The 23,164-nt window shown below is 42.2% G+C and overlaps 1 protein-coding gene and 1 pseudogene across 1 annotated transcript in view; one reads left to right on the top strand and one right to left on the bottom strand.

Moving 5' to 3' along the window:
* The first annotated feature begins 15,804 nt into the window (after positions 1-15,804).
* SVOP (SV2 related protein) overlaps positions 15,805-23,164 on the top strand; it is a 74,529-nt gene continuing 67,169 nt past the window's right edge. The window contains exon 1 of the mRNA XM_004378993.1: positions 15,805-16,012. Coding sequence (XP_004379050.1) covers positions 15,978-16,012 — 35 coding nt within the window. The 5' untranslated portion in view covers positions 15,805-15,977. The remainder of the gene's footprint in view (positions 16,013-23,164) is intronic.
* LOC105756411 (60S ribosomal protein L21 pseudogene) lies at positions 16,597-22,838 on the bottom strand (annotated as a pseudogene).

Genomic DNA, 23,164 nt, shown 5'->3' on the forward strand with positions numbered 1-23,164 from the left:
CTACCGCCGCCGCGGCCGGACGGAGGGCTTTGAACGCTCCCGAGGCGGCGGAACCCGCGGCCAAACCCCCAGCTCCTCGTGGGAGGGTAGGCCGAGGGACGGGCGCCCGGAACGAACCGGAAGTAGCCGCCGCCGGAGAGCAATAGCCAGCGGACCACGTCCTTCGGTGTCTGTTAGCAAAAGACGCTGGTGTGGATTGTTGAAGGAGTGCCGGCGGCTCGGGGCTGCTGCTTTTTCAGATTTTTGCTCTGGGCTCTGTTCATAAATACAGATGCCCCGCTCCCAGGCGGGACTGTGGGTCATGATTTGAATTTGTCGGTGTGGAGAGGGCGGCCCCTTCCCGAAAGCGGGGATGAGGCCCAGGCTACCGTTAGTTATTGGAAGAGGAAATAGGCCTCCAAGGAGGGGCCCAACTTTGATGGCATCAGAACGGAAACGGGCCTTTAATAATAACAGCCATCAAACTTACTGTTTTCTCAGGTGCCTGCTGCATTGCTAAGTGCATCACATGTATTATTAACATTTAATCTTAACACTAAACATAACCCACATTTTACATTCCAAGAAACCCAAGAAGTTTAGCTTTTGACACAGCTTGTAAGGTGTGAAATCAAGATTGTCAGGTCTGTGTGTCTCCAGAATAGTCCTGTGTAATAGAAATATAACAGGAGCCACATATGTAATTTAAAATCTTCTAGTAGCCACATTTTAAAAAAAGGAAAAAGCAACGGGTGAACTTGACTATTTCCTAATTTATATTGTTAAGAATATACAGAGGAAAACAGACCGATTCAACCGTTTCTATATGTACAATTCAGTGACGTTGATCACATTCTTTGAGGTGGGGAACCATTCTCACCCTCCTTTCTGAGTTGTTCCTCCCCCATTCACATAAACTCAGTGCCCCTAAGCTTCCTGTTTAATCTTTGGAGTTGCTGTTCTCAATTTGATCCCCTTTAGATAGTTCTTAAAACAGTACAGTGCTCAAGGCAGACATTTTTTTACTAGTTGAGCTAAAGTACCGTTTGGTTTTAAGAAGACTTCAGGAGATATTTTTGGTTTAGGGTTTAAAGATTATTCTCAGGGCTGTATTTTCAGGGGTTCATCCAGCCTCCACGGCTCCAGAAACTCTAGAGTCCATAAGAATTTCAAGTTGTGTTCAGCATTTCCCCCTTTGGATCAGGATTCTTCTGTGGAGTCTTTGATCAAAATGTTCAGTAATGGTAGCCGGGCACCATCCAGGTCTTCTGGTCTCATGGCAAAGGAGACAGTTGTTCATGGAGGCAATTAGCCACACATTCCATTTCCTCCTCTTATTCTTAACTCTCCTTCTTCCTCTGTTGCTCCAGGCAAACAGAGAGCAATTGTTATGCTTTGGATGGCGACTTGCAATCTTTTAAGACCCCAGGAACTACCCAACGAACTAGGTGGTAGAACAGAAGCACTAAACACATTAATAGGCCAACTAACTGGGATGCCCCATTAAACCATGACCCTAAACCTCCAAACCAAGGAACCAAATCCCATTAGGTGTTTGGTGAACTTGATTTTAATAATATACTTTACTTAACAAAATATATCACAGATATCATTTCTCTATAAAAACTATTAATGAGATAATGACAATCTTTTGTACTAAGAACATCTCAGTTAGGATTAGTCACTTTTTATGTGCTCAATAGCCACAAGTGGCCAGTGGATACCACATTGGACAGCACAACTTTTGAAGCATTAGGGCCAGAGAGAATTCACCCTCCTTATAAATCAGTTTCCCCAACTCCAGAAGCAGTAATTACAACTGCTTTAGCGGAAAATAAAATGAAGGCTTCAGTTGAAACTTTTTGGTCTCAGGACTTCTTTGTATTCTTAAAAATTATTGAGAGCTTTTATTTATTGGGTTATATCTATATTTATCCTACTAGAAATTAAAATTGAGAAATAATTTTTGGCTTTTCTTAATTGAGGTGCAATTTACATAGTAAAATTCACCCATTTTTACTGTAGAGTTCTATGAGTTTTGACAAACATGTATAGTCATGAAACCACCACCATAATCAAGATAGAATCATCAACCCTCAAAAATTACCCCCTGCCCCTTTGTAGTCAACCCCTCCACCCAGTCCCAGTCTCTGGCAACCACTGATCAAAACTAAGAAATACTTAAAACCCAAGAACACCTAAACATACATTCCATTAGCTATCAGAACAATGACCTCATCACACATTGTGTAGCTTCTGGAAAACTCCAGCGTATGCTCAAGACAGAATGAGAATGGGAAAGGCAAAATAATGTCTTAATATTATTATGAAAACAGTTTTAACCTCAAACCAAAAAACCCATTGCCATCGAGTCAACTCTGACTTATAGCAACCCTACAGGACAGAGTAGAACTGCCACATAGGGTTTCCAAGGAGCACCTGGTGGATTTGAACTACCAACCTTTTGGTTAGCAGCTATAGCTCTTAACCACTACACCACCAGGGTTTCCTAAAAGCCCCCCTGAAAAAGTCTTAGGGACCCTTAGTGTGCCTGCAAACTACACTTTGAGAATGCCTGCTTTAGCCTGACCTGGGAATAACCTGCCGCCCTCACCAACAAAATCTGCTGAAACCTCTAAGTTCCAGGCTATTTTAAATAACTGACATTTATGTAGAGTATCCATAGTCAATCAATTCACAAATATTTTTGTACACGCTCTGTCTCATTGATTCTTACAAAGACCACTTGAGTAATAATAGCACTCCACAGCTCATGAAGTTAACAATTTTCCTGCTGCCTGGCTCTTGCTGCTCCTCTAACCAGGGAGGTGCGGATCGTTGACTAATAGATGTTCCTATAAATAGGGATGTATTACTAATTTATGATGATAACGCCACAGCGAGTAGCCAGCAGGGCCCGCTCTGATATCCACCAGGCAGATCCAGGGTCTGTGGCATCTTGGGAGATAACAGGGTCACTAGGTAGGGCCTTACAGACCTCTCAGCTGCTGTGATTATTCTTCAGGCGAACGGTTTATCCATAGGCTCAACTCCTTGGGATAAAAACCTAAAGCAGCGTTCTTCAGCTGCCCCATCTGGATTCAGCTGGAAATCCCCCTTTGCAACTAATTTCAGAGCTCCATCTCACTTTGGTATTTAAATTACTGTCTGATTATTTTATTTTATTGTGGTGGACTATCTAACATTTGCCATTTGAGCCATTTTTACGTGTACAATTCAGTGAATTACTTTTACCATGTTGTGCAACCATCACCACTGTTTGTCCTTTTTATTTTAAAATTCAAAACTCAAATCCGATTCAAAATTCTTCACCTTGACTGAGAGAAGGGGGCCTGGAGGCAGAGGTGAGGCTCGCTCTCGATACCTTCTTCACTCTCTTTTCTGGCCTCTAGCTCACCTGTGTCTCAGAAGAAAGGCCTCAGAAATTGTGATCACATTGACACACAAAGCCACAAGAATGATCTAGACTCTACTGGGTGTCTTTTTAATATTTAAAAAGGTTATTATTGTCCTATCTTGTCCTACCAGATAGAAACATTGCATTCCATTACATGGGAAGGTCTTTAGAACTAGACGTAGAGTTTGAAGGAGAGGCTATTCTCTCCCTTTCCTTGGGGACATCCAGGTGAACCATTAGTGGAAACTGGTGCATCCCTATTCTCAAATACCACACTCACCCACAGGCATCTTCCCACCCCCTAGGTCTCCCCTTTAATTGACTTGGGGAAAGCAGGCTGGGCCTCATTTTTGCCCCTCTCACTTAGCCCGGAGAGGAAGGTGGCCCCAAAGATAGGCTGTAGCCAGCACTTCTCTCAGTTTAGAATTTGTAGCACTCAGTGCACTTTGCCCTCAGCTTTGGGCCTTAGCGTCTGTTCTGGAAGAACAACAAGATTTTTTTACATGCATCTGGAGGGAATTATGCTGAATGACATAAGTCAACCACAAAAGGACAAATGTTGTGTAAGACCACTTTTATAAAAACTTAAGAGAATGTTTACACACAGAAAAAAAACAACCTTTGATAGTTACCAGGGAGGGGAGAGGAAATCACTAACTAGATAGTAGACAAGTGTTAACTTTGGTGAAGGGAAAGACAACACACAATACAGGGGATGTCAGCACAACTTGACCAAGGCGTAGTCATAGAAGCTTCCTAGACACATCTAAACACCTTGAAGGACTGAGTTACTGGGGCTGAAGGCTGGGGGCCATGGTCTTGGGGAACATCTATGTCAACTGGCATAACATAGTCCATGAAGAAAATGTTCTACATCCTACTTCAGTGAGTAGCGTCTAGGGTCTTAAAACGTGGTGAGCAGCCATCTAAGATGCATTAGTCCCATTCTGTCTGGAGCAAAGGAAAATGAAGAAAACCAAAGATACAAGGAAAATATTAGTCCAGAGGACTAATGGACCACATGAACCACAGCTTCCACCAGCCTGAGTCCATAAGAAATAGATGGGGCCCGGCCACCGTCAACAATCACTTTGACAGGGATCAAAATGGAGGATCCTAGACACAGCAGGAGAAAAATGTAGAACAAAATTCAAATTCACAAAAAAAGACCAGACTTACTGGTCTGACAGAGACTAGACGAATCCCTGAGACTATAGCCCCTGGACACCCTGCTAACTCAGAACTGAAGCCACTCCTGAAGTCCACCTTTCAGCCAAAGATTAGACAGGCCTATAAAACAAACAATAACACACGTGAGGAACATGCTTCTTAATTTAGTCAAGTATGTGAGACCAAATGGGCAACACTTGCCCAAAAGCAAAGATGAGAAGGCAGGAAAGGGCAGGAAAACTGGATGAATGGACATGGGGAACCTGGGGTGTAAAGGGAAAGGGGAAGAATGCTGACCCATTGTGGGAATTGCAACCAATGTCACAAAAAAATTTGTGTGTTAATTTTTGAGTGAGAAACTAATTTGCACTGTAAACTTTCACATAAGTCACAATAAAATTAAAAAATAAATAAAAAGGATCATTTTACAAGTACCGAGTACTTGCTTTGTTCCCAGGCAGAGAGAATACAAACAGGAGAGAATTCAAACACTAGCAGGATTTTTGTTGTTTTTCCTTATGTAGTCATTTTGGAGGCCAATACAATAGCAATAACAAGAAAACGGCTCAACATCGGTTTATTTCCACTTCATGTAGCATGTCAGAACCCTCTTGTGGCTCCTGTTGTTGCTGTTGATCTTTCTTGTGGGTCCTCTGACCACACAATTGGGCCTTAATCATATGATCAACACATTCTTGTAGCTGGTTCACCCTCTTTCTCCGAACGAGTCTGTGGTTTGACTCCAGGGGCAGGAGTGGATGAGGGGAAGAGCAAACATCATCTCTTAGATTTCTAAGTGTTGTGTGGAGGGTGAGAAGAACTTCCTCAGCTAAAAAGTGACCATCTTTATTGTTCCAGCCAAACTCTTTGGGGAGTAAAAGGTGATGTTGTGGATAATTACACAGGGACGGGTGTAAACTGAGTCTGTCCCCAGATACGTGGTCACCCTAGTCACGGGGCTGAAATCAAGAATACCTCAGTTCTTAATCTATACCAAGTCCCTGGGTGGTACAAAAGGTTAACCTGCTTGGCTGCTAATCGAAAGGTTGGAGGTTCAAATCTACCGAGAGGTGCCTCAGAAGAAAGGCCTGGTGATCTACTTCTGAAAATCAGCCATTGAAAAACCTTGTGGAGCACAGTTCTACTCTGACACACATGAGGTCACCATGAATCGGAGTCGACTCCACAGCAACTGGCTTTTAAATTTATTTATAAATATATGCGTGTTCTTCTGTATTAATAAAGTATGTGTAATTATTAAAAACAAAAATACAGAAATGAAAAGGATGAGAAAAAATTATGACAAAGGGCAGTGAAACTATCTTCTATGATACTGTAATGGTGTACACATGACCTTATACCTTTATCAAAACCCATTGGACAGTACAACACAGAGAGTGAACCCTAATGTAAATGATCCACTTTAGTTAATAATAATATATCGATATTGGTTTATCAACTGTAACAAATGTACCACAAGAATGCAAGATGTTAATAATAGGAGAAACAGTGTTCAGGGGAAGGCGTATATAGGAACTCTCTGTACTTTCTGCACAATTTTCCCATAAACCTGAAATTGCTCTAAAAAATAGTCTATTGAAAAAAAGAGAGAGAAAAATTAATACAAATGGATGATCTAACATTTTTCTCCCCGACAGGTCACTTTGCACATCCCCTGAAGGACAAAAACCCCACTTTGGAGGTTGCTATATTAAAGGAAAAGTACAAAATAGTATATCCATCCAATGAAACACTAAATGTTCTTAAAGGAGTATGTAGTATTATTTTTAAATGTTTTGTTGCAAAAAATTTCAAACATACACAATGACAGAGAGAATATGATAATGAGTCTCCCGTCTTGGTTATCTAGTGTTGCTATAAAAGAAATACCACAAGTGGGTGTCTTTAGCCAACAAAAATTTATTCTCTCACGGTTTAGGAGGCTAGAAGTACAAATTTAGAGTGCCAGCTCTAGGGGAAGGCTTTCTCTCTCTGTTGGCTCTAGGGGAAGGTCCTTGTCTCCTTTCAACATCTGTGGGCCTGGCTTTCCTTGAAATCTCCATGTGTCTTGGCATCAATCTTCCCCTGGGTCTAGAAGGTTCTCAGTACAGGGACCCCGGGTCCAAAGGATGTGCTCCACTCCCAGCTCTTCTTTCTTGGTGGTAGTAGATCCCTCTCTTTCTGCTCGCTTCTCTCTCCTTTTATCTCTTGTATGATAAAAGGTGATAAAAACCACAGCCCAGGGAAACTACCCTTCCTTTGGATCAGGGCTATGACCTGAGTAAGGGTGTTGCATCCCACCCTAATCCTGCCTCATTAACACAACAAACATAACCTAATCCTCCTTAACACGACCTAATCCTGCCTCATTAACATAATGGACAGCTCACTCCCAAATGGGATCATAACCATAGGCACAGAGGCTAGGATTTACAACATATCACAAAATGGAGGATAAACAGATCACAAAATGGAGGACAACCACACGATACTGGGGATCATAGCCTAGCCAAGTTGACACATATTATTTTGGGCACACAATTCAATCCAAGACAAGTCCCATATCACCATCTTCCAGATGAAACAGTTATTAAGGCTTTACCTCATTGCTTCATCTATATCCCCCTTTGTTGCTAAAGTTCTTGAAAGCAAAAAGTTCAGATTTCATTTCATTCCAACATGCCTGTTCACATATAACTGGAGTTTTCTATGTATATGACATATTCTCAAATAACTACAATGAGCATCTGTTATTATTTTTAATAAGATTTTTCTTTGGGGATAATTTTAGATTTACAGAAAAGTTGCAAAGATGGTACAGAGAGTTACCAAACACCCTTCACCCAGTCCCCTGTTGTTGACATCTTACAGAACAATGGTACATTTGCCAAACTGGGAGATGAACATTGGTACATTACAATGAACTAAACTCCAGACTTTATTTGGATTTCACCAGCTTTTCTGTTAGTGTCCTCTTTCTATTCCAGGATCCAATCCAGGAAACCACATTGCATTCAAATGAAATTATTTTCCAAATTAACCTTTGAAAGATAAATGAATAATGCTCTTTTTTAGGCTGGAGAATTCACCCCGGGCGTCTCTGCGGTGTAGGCACCACCTGTATCCCAAGGCCTTGGGGCTCTACCCCAGTCCTATAGAACTGGAATCTCTGGTGGCAGCAACCAAGGAATCTGCATTGCTAATATTATAAACTCCTCAGGTGCTTCTGATGCACATGAAGTTTCAGAACCTCTGCTCTGATGGTAAAACTGGGCTAATCAAGGGGTGAGTGGATACAATGGGGCTCCCTCTTTGTGACCTGCACCCTCTAAGCAAATGGCATCTTAAAACGTGACTTTTTCTCTTTGGTCAGCAGACTAACAGCACATAGCAATATGCAATCCTCCACTGACCAAAAGGCGGTGGCTGCACATGAGGTGCATTGGCTGGGAATTGAACCCGAGTCTCTTACGTGGAAGGTAAGAATTTTACCACTATACTACCACTGCACTCAGGCACCTAAGTTAGTTTCGGTCAAAAGGAGGTGAGGCAACTGGAACCCTCACTCGGGCCAGAAATGCAAATTGGTACAACCATTTTGGAAAACTGTTGGCAGTATCCACTCAAGCTGAACAGATGCATAATAATGATGTCCCAGCAATTGCTCTCCTAAGTATGTTACTCAACAGAAATGCTTACATGTACAAGGATGTTCACACTAGCACTGCTTGTAATAACCCCAAGCTGGAAAGTACTCAAACGCCCATCAATAATAAAATGGTTAAGTAAATCATGCTATATCCACACAATGAAATACCATAGACCAATGAGAACAATCTACAATTATGCACAAGCATGAATTCAAACGTAGTATTGAGGGAAAGAAGCCATATACAAAAGAGCATGTATTATATCCTTCCATTTACACGAAGGTATTTTAATAGGTAAAACTAATATATAGTGTCAGAAGCCAAGATAATGACACTAAAAGCATAAGCAATCAAAGAAAAAATGGTTAAATTGGACTTTATAAAAATTTAAAACTTCTATGTGTCAAAAGACATTATCAATAAAGTGAAAAGAGAATCCGCAGAATGGAAGAAAATATTTGCAAATTGTTGATTTGATAAGGGTCTAGTATGCAGAATATATAAAGAACACTTACAACTGATCAATAAAGGGACAAATAATCCAGTTAAAAAATGGGCAAAGGGTCTGAATAGACATTTAACCAAAGAAAATAAACAAATTGCTAGTAAGCAAATAAAAAGATATTCAACATCATTAATCATTAGGGTAATGCAAATCAAAACCATAAAGAAATCACTTCAGATTCACTAGAATGGTGCAGTGTGTGGCCTTTGTGTGTGGCCTTTCTAGCCATAGTTTTGTAACTCTCACCCAGGTGATTTGGCAGTACTGTGTGATAGGGTAATCCAAGGGGATTGGTTGGTTTTGCCTTAAAAGACAGCCAGTTTCAGAGCAGAGAGGAGGAGCCCACCACCACCAAGGAAGGAGAAACCAACAGGAAAGACCCAGAAGCAGAGACCCGGCAGCGGGAGACAGCATGGTGGGCTTCCCAGCCCATGGAGAGAGAAAGCTGAGTGCCTTTGGGCATAGACTGAGGGCTAGGGAGAGGCATGCCTGTAAGCACAGCTGGGGAGAGGCTGTCCTGATGGAAGAACTGTATTCTGAGTGTTCTTGAGCTTTGTAACCGTCACTTTCCTAATAAACCCTATAATTGTATGGTCTGTGAGTTCTGCGTGGCCATTGCAATGAATTATCGAACCCAACAGAGAGTGCTGTGGGAGGGACAGTTGGTGTCAGAATCATAGAGATGGCAGAGAGAGGAAGCATGTCTGACCTTCACCTCAGGAATCAGCCTTGGGCTGTTGATCTTGGTTCTCCTTCCACCTTGTGGGTTGGGAGGAGGTCAGACACTTCCCTCAAGTCATTTTTACAGATGGCAACAATTAAAAAAAAAAAAAAAGGATAGTAACAAGTGTTGGCGAGGATGTGGAGAAATTGGAACCCCAGACATTCTGGCAGGAATGTAAAGTGGTACAACCACTGTGGAAAACAGTTCCACAGTTCCTCAAAAAGATAAACATAAAATTACCCTATGACCCAGAAATTCCACTCCTAGATACATACTCAAGAGATACGAAAACGTATGTCCATCCAAAAACTTGTACACAAATATTGACAGCAGCGCTATTGACAATAGCTAAAAGGGGGAAAAAAGCCAAATGCCCATGAACTGATGAAGGATAAACAAACTGTGGCATATCCATACATTGCAATACTATTCAGCCATGAAAAAGGAGTGAAGTACTGATACACACTACCACATGGATGAACCTTGGCAATATTATGTTAAGTGAAATAAGCCAGACGCAAAAAGCCACGTACTATCTGCTTCATTTATGTAAAATGTCTAGAATAGAGAAATCCACAGAGACAGATTCGTTTTTGCCAGAGGATAGGGGGAAGGGTGAATAGGTATTAACTGCTCCTAGGTACAGGGTTTTTTTGGGTGATACAATTGTTCCGGAATTCGATAGTGGTGATGGTTGTACAACATAGAAAATATACTAAAAACCGCTGACATGCACACCGCTAAATGGCAAATTTTACGTTACGTGACATATCTTAACAAATATGCTTTTAAACATCAAGGTAATACCTGCACATGGTTTAAAAAAAAAGGACTAAAAATTTATAATTTTTAAAAAATATCATTGGTCCTCTTCTTCCCACTCCACCCTCAGTCTTAGCTGCTGCTTCTAGTAACTACTACTATTTTTCTAAGTAAGATGCTTATGTGGCTAGTTTTTGTTTTCTCAGTTTGGACATTTTCTATTGGTTTCCAATTAAGCTTGATGGGGATTTAGTTTTCTTACATCCCCAATACCACCTTCCCTTCCTATCCTCCAAAGGCCAGCTACCTGAACAAGTTGGGAGCAGAAAAGATAACAAGTAAAGGAGGAGTAAGGAAATCAGTGGGTAGAGAGAACAATAATAGTGACAGCTAATACATATTATGCCTTTACCATGTGCCAGGCACTGTGTAAGGGATTCTACTATGTTCTTTACCTACATTTTATTCTTATCCTTATCACCACCCTATGAAGTAGGTATGATTATTTATCCTTGTATTTTTTAATAATTTTTATACACAGCAGAACATACACCAATTCAACAGTTTCTCCATGTCCAGTTCAGTGACATTGATTACACTCTTCAAGTTGTGCAGCCATTCTCACCCTCCTTTTCTAAATTGTTGCTCTCCCATTAACGTAAACTCACTGTCACCTAAGTTTCCTATCTGATCTTTCGAGTTGCTATAGGGTTGCTATGAGTTGGAATTGACTAGATGGCAATGGGTTCTGGCTTTTTATCGTCCATTTGATCCCATACTGATAGTTCTTTAAAAGAGCACAATGCTCAAGACAGACATTCCTTACTAAAGAAGCTAAATTTTTGTTTGGTTTAAAGAAGACTTCAGCAAAGGAGAATGAAGAAAACCAAAGACACAAGGAAAATACTAGCCCAAAGGACTAAAGGACCAAATGAACCACAGACTCCACCAGCCTGAGACCAGAAGAACTAGATGGTGTCCGGCTACCACCAATGACTGCCCTGACAGGGAACACAACGGAGAGTCCTGTGCTGAGCAGGAGAAAAATGTAGAACAGAATTCAAATTCATGTAAAAAGACCAGACTCCATGGTCTGACAGAGACTGGAGGAACCCCTGAAACCATGGCCCCCAGACTCTCTGTTAACCCAAAACTGAAACCATTGCCAAAGCCCACTTTTCAAAGATTAGGCAGGACTATAAAACAAAAATAATACACTTGAGGAACGTGCTTCTTAGTTCAATCACATATGTGAGACCAAATGGGCAGTTCCTGTCCAAAAGCAGGATGAGAAGGCAAGAAGGGACAGGAATGGGATGAATGGACACAGGGAACCGGGGATGGAAAGGGGGAGGGTGCTGTCACATTGTGGGGATTACAACCAATGTCACAAAACAATATATGTATAAATTTTTGAATGAGAAATTAACTTTAGCTGTAACATTTCATCTAAAGCACAGTAAAAAAAAGTTAATTAAAGTTAAATAAAACCTTGAAAAGAAAAGACTACAGCCTTCAGGAAGAATGAAAGAAGACTTCAAGGGATATTTTTGGTTTAAGGTTTAAAGATTACCTCAGGGCAACAGTTTTGGGGATTCATCCAGCCCCCATGGTTCCAGAAAGTCAATTCCATGAAAATTTGAAATGCTCTTCTGCATTTTCCACCCTTTTGATCAGGATTCTTCTATAGAATCTTTTATTTATCCCTGTATTGTTGATAAGGAAACTCAGGCACAGAAAGTTAAGTAACCTGCTCAGGGTCACCCATCCAGTAAGAGGTAGGGCTTGGAAGAGAGTCCCTAGAGCATGTCTTGGTCTGACAACTCTCCATTCCAGGCCACAATAAACTACCTTTTCTCTGAAGGAATATGAGTTGGTTGGTCTCTGTGGAAACTTCAAAAATTCTGATTCAGGCACATGAAATGAATAGAACCTGAACTGGCACAGTAGGGGGACTAACTAGTGTGAGCCCATAGAATATTCATAGAACCTGGAGGACCTGACCTGGCTAGAAGGACTGAGAAAAAAGGAGAGGCAAGTAGAGCAAGATCTCACAGAGATATCTGAATACCACCGTTGAAATGGAACCAGACTGCTTGCTCCCCTTTTCCAACTATGTAACCACAGGCTACTGTCCAATGTTTGGATTGGATGTTTTTAGGATAGGGTTCACTCGCTGAGCCAATCAGCTGTGGCTAGGAGTCATGTGATTCCAAAAGTAGTGCTTACACAGCAGGCAGGGCAGGTTCCCTTAGAAATGAATGAAGGTAGAACAAGTTGTGATTGACTGTCTAGTTGAGGTCAGAAGCAGCCATTGAATAAGTTAAGGCAAACTAGCACTGTGCCAGGTACATAGCAGTTGCTCAATTAAATATTGTTGGATGAATAATGAATTGGAGTTTTAGTACCACTGTAAAATTAATTCATTTTCCCAACATTCAATTCATTTAAAATTATTCTATGTTTCAGTAGTTCAACTTTCTCCTACTATACCCACAAGGAGTCCCTGGGTGGTGCAGTTAACACACTCAGCTGCTAACCGAAGCGTTGGAAGTTTGAGTCCACCCAGAGGCATCTCAGAAGAAAGACCTGGCAATCTACTTTCAGAAAGCCAGCCATTGAAAACCCTATGGAGCACAACTCTACTTTGATACATATTAGGTTGCCATGAGTCAGAATTGATTTTGAGGCAACTGGCAATACTCACAATGGGTGCTTTCTTTTGAGACTCTCAAAGAAAGCCTAGCACTTAAGGGTGTAGGCTCTGTAGGCAGGCTGCCTGGGTTTGAGCTCCGGATTAACTCCTTCCTGTCTGAGTGACCTTGGGCAAGTTACTTATCTTCTGAGTCTTGCTTTCTCATCTATAAAATGGGGATAATAATCATACATGCCTCAGAGGGTTGTTGTAAAGATCAACAAGGGCAATGTACATGATGCACACACCAGAGCGCCTGACACACACTCAATTCTGTCTTTTCAAGACCTTTTTTGGTAGCCATTTAGAGCTTATTAACTCAATGTGTGCTTGATGTGAAATAGTTCCTAGTTGTTTTTTTTTAATAGGTGTCCTTGCATTATCTCCTAACTCTCTCTTTTATCAACAATTAAAAAAAAAGAAGTTTTTCCTCTTCTTCTACTTCTGTGTGAGCTTCCATTCAATCATCGTTCTCATACTTCCTGCCGGCTGCCATCACGGGTCATCTTTGTGTTTCTCTTCTCTTCTGTTGTCTAATTTCTATGGTATTCATGTATTCATACTAGACCAGAGGTTCTCATCCCTGGCTGCTGGGGAGATTTTAAAAACTAGCCAGGCAGAATGAAGAAAACCAAAGACACAAGGGAAAGATTAGTCCAAAGGACTAGTGGACCACGACTACCACAGCATCCGCCAGACTGAGTCCAGCACAACTAGATGGTGCCCAGCTACCACCACTGACTGCTCTGACAGGGATCACAATAGAGGGTCCCAGATAGGGCTAGAGAAAAATGTACAACAAAATTGTAACTCAAAAAAAAAGACCAGACTCACTGGTTCTGACAGAGACTGGAGAAACCCCAAGAGCATGGCCCCCGGACATCCTTATAGCTCTGTAATGAAGTCACTCCTGAGGTTCACCCTTCAGCCAAAGATTAGACAGGCCCATAAAACAAAATGAGACTAAAGGGGCACACCAGCTCAGTGGCAAGGACGAGAAGGCAGCAGGGGACAGAAAAACTGGTAAAGGGGAACCCAAGCTCAAGAAGGAAAGAGTGTTGACAGGTTGTGGGGTTGTTAACCAATGTCACAAAACAATATGTGTATTAATTGTTTAATGAGAAACTAGTTTTCTCTGTAAACCTTCATCTAAAGTACAATTTTAAAAAAAGTAAATAAACATTAGGACACAGAGGATGACTTAAAAAAAAAACTACCCAGGCCTGAGGCCCACCTCCAGTAGGTCCCTGGGTGGGGCAAATGGTTTGCTCTCAGCTATTAACCTAAAGGTTGGTGGTTCAAATCAACTCAACAGCACCACAGAAGAAAGGCCTGGCAATCTGCTTCTGTAAAGATTACAGCCAAGAAAACCCTATGGAGCAGTTCTACTCTGTAACACATGAGGCCACCATAAGTCAGAATCTACTGTACATGGCTCCAATTGGGTCCAATTGGTCTGGGGTGGAGCCAGTTGACTTTTAGGTACAGCCCGAATTGAGAATCATTCATTCAGTAAATATTTATTGGGCACCTTCTATGTGCCAGGCACTGCTCTAGGTATTTGGGATATATTAGTGAAGGCTGTTTTATTTATTTAGTGCTGCTATAACAGAAATACCGCAAGTGGATGGCTTTAACAAAGAGAAATTTATCCTCTTACAGTCTAGGAGGCTAAAAGTCCAAGTTCAGAGTGCCACCTCCAGGGTAGGGTTTTCTCTCTCTGTTGGCTCTGGGGTCAAGGTCTTTGTCATCAATCTTCTCCTGGTCTAGGAGTTTCTTGGCACAGGAACCCAGGTCCAAAGGACGAGCTCTGCTCCTGGCGCTTCCTTCTTGGTAGTATGAGTTCTCTCTCCTCTTTGTTCAGTTCTCTCTTTTATATCACAAAAGAGATCAGCTCAAGATACAACCTAATCCTGTAGATTGAGTCCTGCCTCATTAACATAACTGCCTCTGTTCCTGCCTTATTAACATCATAACCCTCACTGCCATCAAGCTGATTCTGACTCATAGTGACCCTATGAGACAGAGTAGAACTGTCTCATAAGGTTCCCAAGGAGTGGTTGGTGGATTTGAACTGCCAACCTTTTGGCTAGCAGTCGAGCTCTTAACCACTGAGCCACCAGGGCTCCAATTAACATTATAGAGGTTAAGATTTACAATACATAGGATAATCACATCAGATCACAAAATGGTGGAAAACCACACAATACTGGGAATCGTGGCCTAGTCAAATTGATGCACATTTTTGGGGGACGTAATTCAATCCATTGCAAACCCTCATAGAGCTTCTGTTCAAAAGGAGGGCAGGATATTCTAACGATGGAGCGGGGCAACTGTGGGTGGACCCTGAAGGCAGGGACTTTGTTATAACCTTTGATTCCCCAGCGTCAGGGCTGTAGAAATAACTCAATAATGCTGGTTTAGTGAATGAATGAATGATCTTCAGTCTTTCTCATACTTTATTTATATTTTTGATTCATTTCACTAGACCTTCAGTTTCACAATGACAATGCCATGTCTAACTTGTTCTCTGTTGTATGCCCAGTTGTTCAATAAACAGTAGTTTAATTCATAAACACATTTAGTTTTTTTTTTTAGCATTCCCTGTATTTTTTATAGCAGCCTGGGTTTCAAGAATATTATGCTGAAAACACTAATGAATCCCTTCAAACAAACATTTAGAGAGGCGTCCTCAGCGCAAGGGTCGGCGTTGGTTCCTCGACAGCCATTTCACCGGCTAGCGTGCCCCATAGGCACCCCAATAAAACACCACCAGGCACAGAGAGCCTGTAAATTTCTCTAACCAGAAGGGCTCTTCCCGCCCCCTCTCCCCGCGCAGCTGGCTCTGCCCTCCGTCGCCTCCTCTCCTCCCACTCTCGCCGCGGTCTCCTGGCGGCAGCCGCTTTGTCTCGTGGGCTGGTTCCCGGCGGACTCCCCTCCTCCGAACAGCTGCCGCCCGAGGGAGAAAGCGGCGCGGGAGCTGTCCAATATCCCGGTGCTGAAACCCCGAGGCTCGTCATTCACCACCACCATGTAAGGGCCATGAACAGGGCTTGTCCTGGCGCAGCGCGGACATGGAGGAAGACTTGTTCCAGCTAAGGCAGCTGCCGTGAGTATCATGGGGGAGCGAGTGAGAGGCAGAGAGGCTTTCTTTTAAAAAATGAAAACCCTCGGGGGAGGGGGGCATCTCTGCGTGGCTACTTGAATTTAAAGGGAACTGTCTCAGAGGAGGGAATTAGGCCTTGAGGAGACAAGCCATTTTCCTACCCCAGCAGCCCCAGCCTCTGTGTCTCTGACTCAGTTCAATTTTTCAGATCCGACAGGACCTTATGGGAAGCCACCGTGTGATGCTTTCCCTGTTAATTGCTCTCTATCCTAAAGGAATCTTGAGGTTTGGGCTGTAAGGAGGTATTAGCTGCTGTTTTGAAACGTGCACTGAATTGATGAGTCCACGCAATGGCATCAGTCCTTTCCAGCTCTTCTCCTATGCTGTGAATTTCCTAATTTTTCTGCAAGGTCTTTTGGGAGGGAATGATACTGATGTTGCAAGCCAGTTTCTAAAAAGCCGGGATTCCTTCCTAGCGGAGAGGCTTGGGCAAAGTCCTGTTGTTTATGAAGTGTGTGTGAATGAGAGGGCTGTGCACCGTGGCTGGAACCTCTTGCCTTCCTCTGAATGAAAGGTTTTTGTAACAGCTAGCTGGAGTGAGACTCGGGTTCAAAGGCTGTCCTCGGGAACATCAGGAACGCACTGCCTAGAAAATGGGGATTTAAAAGGGATACCAAAGTCGTTCTGGAAATCTTGGGGGGATACAACCAAGCAATGGAAAAGACAGGGGCCTTGTAGAGGGGCTCCTTACAGATTTTTCCTACCACCAACAGTTGGTGAATCATTAAATTCCAAGAGTATGCAATGGGGCATTAAAAAGAACATTGCTGGGGATTTTTGTTTTAATTTTTAGAAGCACTAGCCGTTTGGATAGTAAAAGTAGACTCCATTTGGGTTTGTTGGAAAGGATACGTTGTTGCTTAACATGTGTTTATTTTCTTAAAGAAAAAATTTTTCCCCTAATCCACTGAGGAATTCTCTCAAGTGACTTTTAGTGTGACTGATACAGCTGTCTGAGGCTCTGAGTACTGAAGGGGATTGTAATGTTTACTTCTCGGTGTAAAATTAATTTTAATTTTTAAATTTCAATTAATTAAAATTCTGATTTTAAGCTTTTACTAATTGATCTCCAAATAACATATCTTATTATGTAATACACCTTTATTTCATTAATGCTAAAAGATGCTCAGTTATGATATCCAGAGGCTGATGTATGAGCACATAAAATGTAAATGAATGCAAATCTCTCAAGGAAAGCATACCACTTTCAATGAAACATCATTCTCAAAAGTAAACCCATCATCCCCAAATAAAAAAATAATTCAGAAACGGAAATATGAAACTTGGTACTCAGAATAAAAACATAGTACATATGGGTACAGCAGATTTACTGGAATGAATTTTCAAATAATGTCAGAGCATGGGAACTTTGCAAATTATGCAAAGATTCATGTATATTTAATCTACTAATACTTAGACACGGTACTATTATGACAAATTCTTCCTTAATTAAAAAAAGCAAAAATAGGAAAAGGGTTTTACTTATTTAAATTTTAAAATTAATTTAGGTTTTAATCATAAACATAATATATACATATGATAAAGTTCAAATAGAAGCACAAAAATAAAAAGTAAATCTCTTTCCCAACTCCAAGTGCCAGTCCCTGGAGTTAAGTTACTTAATTATTCTTCCTGATATTTTATATACATAAATGCATATATATATAATACCTATTCCCTATTGCCGTTGAGTCAGTTTCAATTCATAGCGACCCTATAGGTCAGAGTAGAACTGCCCTATAGGATTTCCAAGGCTGTAATCTTTATGGAAGCAGAATGCCACATCTTTCTCCTGTGGAGCAGCTGGTGAGTTCGAACCACTGACCTTTCAGTTCGCAGCTGAGTGCTTAACCACTGCACCACCACAGCTCCTTATAATACCTGTTAGGGAGGCCATTTGTGTACTGGTTAAGAGCACTGGCTTTTGAGTCAGACAGACTTGGGTTCAAATATTGACTCTGTCACTTCCCAGCTGTGTGACTTTGAGCAAGTGATTTAACATCTCTGAGACTCAGTTCTCCTAGCCATAAAACAAGATTCTTAATAGTAGTTGATTCATAGAGTTATTGCGAAAATTAAAAGACAATAATGTGTGCTAAAACCCTGGCAGACAAATGACAGATTGGCCCAAAAATATCACTTGTAGGTACTGTGCTGCTCTAAATAATCATCTAAATGAAACCAAACAGTAAACATTTACCCTACAACAAGATGAGAAGGTAAAGGGGCACAGGGAAGCTAGATTAAAGGAAACAGAACAACCAGAATGGAAACAATGAAAATGCTGATATGTTACCGAAAAATTTGTATAGAAATTATTAAATGAGAACCTAATTTCCTGTAAATTTTCACCAAAAATACAATAAAACGTATTTTTTAAAAAGCCTGGCAGACACAAAACACTAAACACGTATTAGTTATTATTATTATTACATCTGAAAAATCATTTATAAAAACACTATGCTGGACTCTGAAATCTGCAAATCCCAAATTAAATTACATTTGAATGAAGTTAAAATTAGCCCTGAAATGCATCGGCCTCAATGTATAAAAAAGAGTAAACCTAAAAAGAACAGTCACATGAATCTGAGTGGGTTACAAATCACGACTTAGATTTTTATACAACACCCTGCATATATTATGCACAATTGCAGGCAGCAGATTTCCTGAGACTAATATGTTTAAAAAAAATTCAGAGTACCTTGCAGAAGGCTGACAAGAATGGACTTTGGAACAGACTCAGTCCCCCGGGAGGCCAACTGTTAATAGATTATAAGCCACTAAGTAGTTTACAGAGTCGGGAGAGGGGAAGGGGATGAAGGCACCTAATGAAAACAGTCCTTCCTTGGACTTGGGGGCACCATCACACAGCTCTGGAATGGTTCATTCAAGGGCACCACAAACAACCCCTGCCTTTCACTTGGTGTCCACTCAGGGACAGTACCACGTATGGAAAATTCTGGAGGCCGAGTTTTACATCCAGTTCTGCCTGATTGTATGACTTCGGGCAAATCAGACTTTTCTGCGTCTCCTTTCTTGGATGATTTCTTGAAAGCAAGGTTTGCGGACTTTATTCATTCATTCAGTGATTTACTTGGACACATCCTAGATGCAAGGGATTCTACAAATGAATACGGTAGATGTGTTCCATGCCCTTGAGGAGCTCACAGTCTAGAGTTGCAAAGTCCAATATGGTAGCCACTAGCCACATGTGGCTATTTAAACTTAAACCTAAAATAGTTAAAATGATATAAAATTTAAAAATCTCTTCTTCGGTTGCATTAACCACATTTCAAGTGCCCAACAGCTACAGGTGGCTAGTTGTTAGCCACACCGGACATTCCAAGTCTAGAACATTTCTCACTGCAGGAAGTTCTCTTGGACAGCAATGGTCTCATGGGAGAGGCAGACGCTGGACCTATAATTGTACAAATAGTTATGACAATCATCTTTAGGGCTATCAAGGAGAAGTGCAGGGTGACATGAGACTAGTTCTAGATGGGGGGAGGGAGAACCAGGGAAGGCTTCCTTGAGGAAGTGATGTTTGAGCCAAGCTCCCAGAGATATGTAGGAGTCATCCAGGAGAAGAGATACATTGAGGACCATTCCGGGCAGAGGGAACCGTGTGGGTAAAAGCCTTGAGGTGGGAAAAAGCTTGGTGTGTCTCATTATCATGCCAACCAACCAACTTGTTGTCGTTGAGTCTATTCAGACTGATGGTGACCCCATATGTTGCAGAATAGAACTATGCCCCATAGAGTTTCCAAGGCTGTAACCTATCAGAAGCCCATTGCCATGCCTTTCTTCCGAGGCACCTCTGGATGAGTTAGAACCACCAACTTTTTGGTTAGTAGTCAAGCACTTAGCTATTTTCACCACTCACAGACTCCTCAAAATCAGGCCAGTAAAGAACAAGTAGCTTATGGTCCAGACCATGCAGGACCTTGTAGTATGTGATAAGAGGTTGGAACTTCATCCTGTGTTTGCTCAATCTACCCTCTCTCTCTCTTTTCCTACAAATCCTATTTTCCAAAATTGAGCTTAAGTTCATCACCTCAATGAATCTTCCCCTGACTTCTCCTGGCCTTAATCAGCAGCAAGGGTAAAAGTGCGGGCTCTCAGATCTGGGTTCGAACCCTGACTCTAGGAGGTCTCAGGCCAGTGACTTCACTTCCCCAAGGCTCAGTGCTCATTTGTACAATGGGGATAATGACAGTGTCCACATGGTCTGGCTCTTGTGAGGATCAGGGAGATAATCCTTGGAAAATTCTCAGCACAATGCCTCGCTCCAGGTACAGACTCAATTAATGATGCTGGTGTTATTTCTCTTCCTCCACTCAAAATCCCTGCTTCCCTTATATCCCAACTTGTTCAGGTAGCAAAGCACCTGGAAGTCACGGTCCCCTTTGCAGAAGACTAAGAAAATGTCTCATTTGGTGAGAAAGCACATGTCCAGACTTCAGCCCCTGATCTTTCCTCTGCCATACTCCTCTCTCAGGCTCACCCACTTCAGTTGATGGCAACTCCATCCATCCCATTGTTCAGGCCAAAAACTGGAGTCAGTTTTGACTCCTCTCTCTCACATTTCTTTCTCTTTCAATCCACCGGGAAATCCTGTTGGTCCTGCCTTTAAGCTACATCCCGACTCCAACCTCTTCTCTCCACCTCTATTGCTACCCCCCTCCCCCCAGGTTCAAGCCACCATCATCTCTAACCTGGGTTGCTTGCAACAGTCCCCTTGATGGTTCGGTCTCCCTGTACCTGCTCTTGCCTCCCTATAGTCCATTCTCAATGCAGCAGCCAGAAGGAGCCTTTAAAAGTCAGATCACTTCCCTCCTGTGCTCAAAACTCTCCCATGGTTTCCATCTTACTTGGAGAAAAGCTAAGTCTTTGCAATGGCCACGAGGCCCCACAGGATCTGGGAACCCGTTCCCTATCTCATCTCGTTTCCTCCACTCTCCCTATCAAGCTGCTCCAGCCACACTGGCCTCCTTGCTATTCTTTAAGTACACCAGGCAGGCTCCAGCCTCAGGACTCTAGAAAGCTCTTCTCCAAAGTATCTGCTTCACGACTTTGTCGAGTCTCAAATACATACCTTCTCACCAAAGCCTACGCTGATCACCCTCTTTAAAGGTGCAGCCCTCTGCCCCCACCCTCCAGCACCAAGTTCTACTTTTTATTTTTTTCATGTTACTTATCACATTCTGACATAGTCTATAACTTATTGTTTAGTGGCTGTCTTCCCTCACTACCATGAAAGCTGCGTGAGAGCAAGGTGTTGCCTGGGACAACGCCATGTTGTTGTTAGCTGCTGAGTTTATTCTGCCTCATGGCGACCCCATGTGTGTCAGAGTAGAACTGTGCCTCGTAGGGTTTCCAGTGAATTATTTTTTGGAAGTAGATTGCCAGGCCTTTCCTCCGAGGTGCCTCTGGGTAGATTCAAACCTCCAGTCTTTCGGTTAGCAGCTGAGCGCTTTAGCTGTTTAGCAGTACCTAGGGACTCCTAGCACACCACACATTCAATCTAATACTAGATTCCAGTATGGACCAGTATATGCAGGTCAAAGGATTAAGGAAAAAAGACTATATGAATGGAAAATATAAAATGCAGAAAATCTATCCATCAGCTTAATTATTTTTCCCTGAGAGTTGGAACCACCATTATTAAGTCTAAGCCGCTGAACAGCTCGTCCATCTGAAAGATGAGGCACAGCCTCATTTCATCCCCTTTACCTTTCTGCTCCCCACCCTCTTCAAATTTTCAACCCTAAATCAGGGAGGCTGGGAGAATGGCAGTTTGACTTACTGATTACATGGTTATTATTTTTCCCCCCAGCAAAAAGGTACTAAATTTTAATAGCAAAGACTCTATTACCCAGCGAATCAGCAAACAGTTTGCTTTAACTACTGTATCTTTGGAGAGAGGACACTTCGATACAATTAAAATCAAAGACCTAACATTTTTTACATACCGTCAAAAAACCAAACTCATTGCCGTCAAGTGGATTCCAACTCATAGCGACCCTATAGGACAGAGTAGAACTGCCCAGAAGTGTTTCTAAGGGGCAGCTGGTGGATTCAAACTGCTGACTTTTTGGTTAACAGCCAAGCTCTTAACCACTGCCCCACCAGGGCTCCTTTTGCATCATAGACATCTTTACTTTATACCTATTACTCCATGAATTCAGGAGCCCTGGTGTAAGCACTGGGCTGCTAACCAGAAGGTCATTGTTTTGAACCTGCCCGTGGCTCGGTGGGAGAAAGATGTGGCAATCAGCTTCCATAAAGATTTACAACCTTGGAAACCCTGCTCCTGCAGCTCAGGCTCCTGTCTCTTGGTTCTCACAAAGTGTGCTGCTCTGGGTGGAGCAGGCTGGCGCTTCGGTCGAACCCAGGTACCTTTCTCTTTGGCTTCCTTCTTTTTCTGATCATGTTCCTCCACACGTTTCAGGAAGCTACCTTGGCTTTTAGAGTGCTGACTGTTCTCATTATGCACATTAATCCTCTTAGTGAGACTCTTGCCCTTAACTTGTGTGTTCCCAACAAGGCCAATAGCATGCTAGGTAACACTGTAGACTCTTCCAGTTTTGCCATGGTACCGTTTGCAGGGCATTCCTTTTTGAACAATGCCCATTCTCTTGATGTCTACATTATTACCTGTCTTGTAGATTCGCATGTATGTGGCCAAGGGAACAACTCCGTGTTTTCTGAAAGGCCAGGATAAAATATAATGTGTACCTCTCCTCTTTCCCTTTGTGGTCGTCATTTTGACAAATTACTGCAAGAGGGTGGTTCTGGCTGGCCGAAAAGCATGGCTGTTGTTCTTGAACTTGCTCCCATGTAAACTCTTTGAGCCCATGTTAGCCCTGTTAAGGATTGTTTTTGAGCTCAACAGGAGGAGCTGGAAGCAGGTTCTGTTTCCTCTAAATCAGGAGACGTCTGTACAGAGATATAGCACCAGAGTATATGGCTAATGCACAAGAGAGATTTTGTGCTTGCTCCCAACCCCCTGAGACTCAGTGGGGCCAAGGAGGAGAGATGAAGGTTCATTATCATCCACCTCAGGCAAAAAGTAGGGAGTTATTATAATAGCCT

Source organism: Trichechus manatus, unplaced genomic scaffold (genome assembly GCF_000243295.1).
Source record: "Trichechus manatus latirostris isolate Lorelei unplaced genomic scaffold, TriManLat1.0 scaffold00061, whole genome shotgun sequence".
In the NCBI taxonomy this organism is placed as follows: Eukaryota; Metazoa; Chordata; class Mammalia; order Sirenia; family Trichechidae; genus Trichechus; species Trichechus manatus.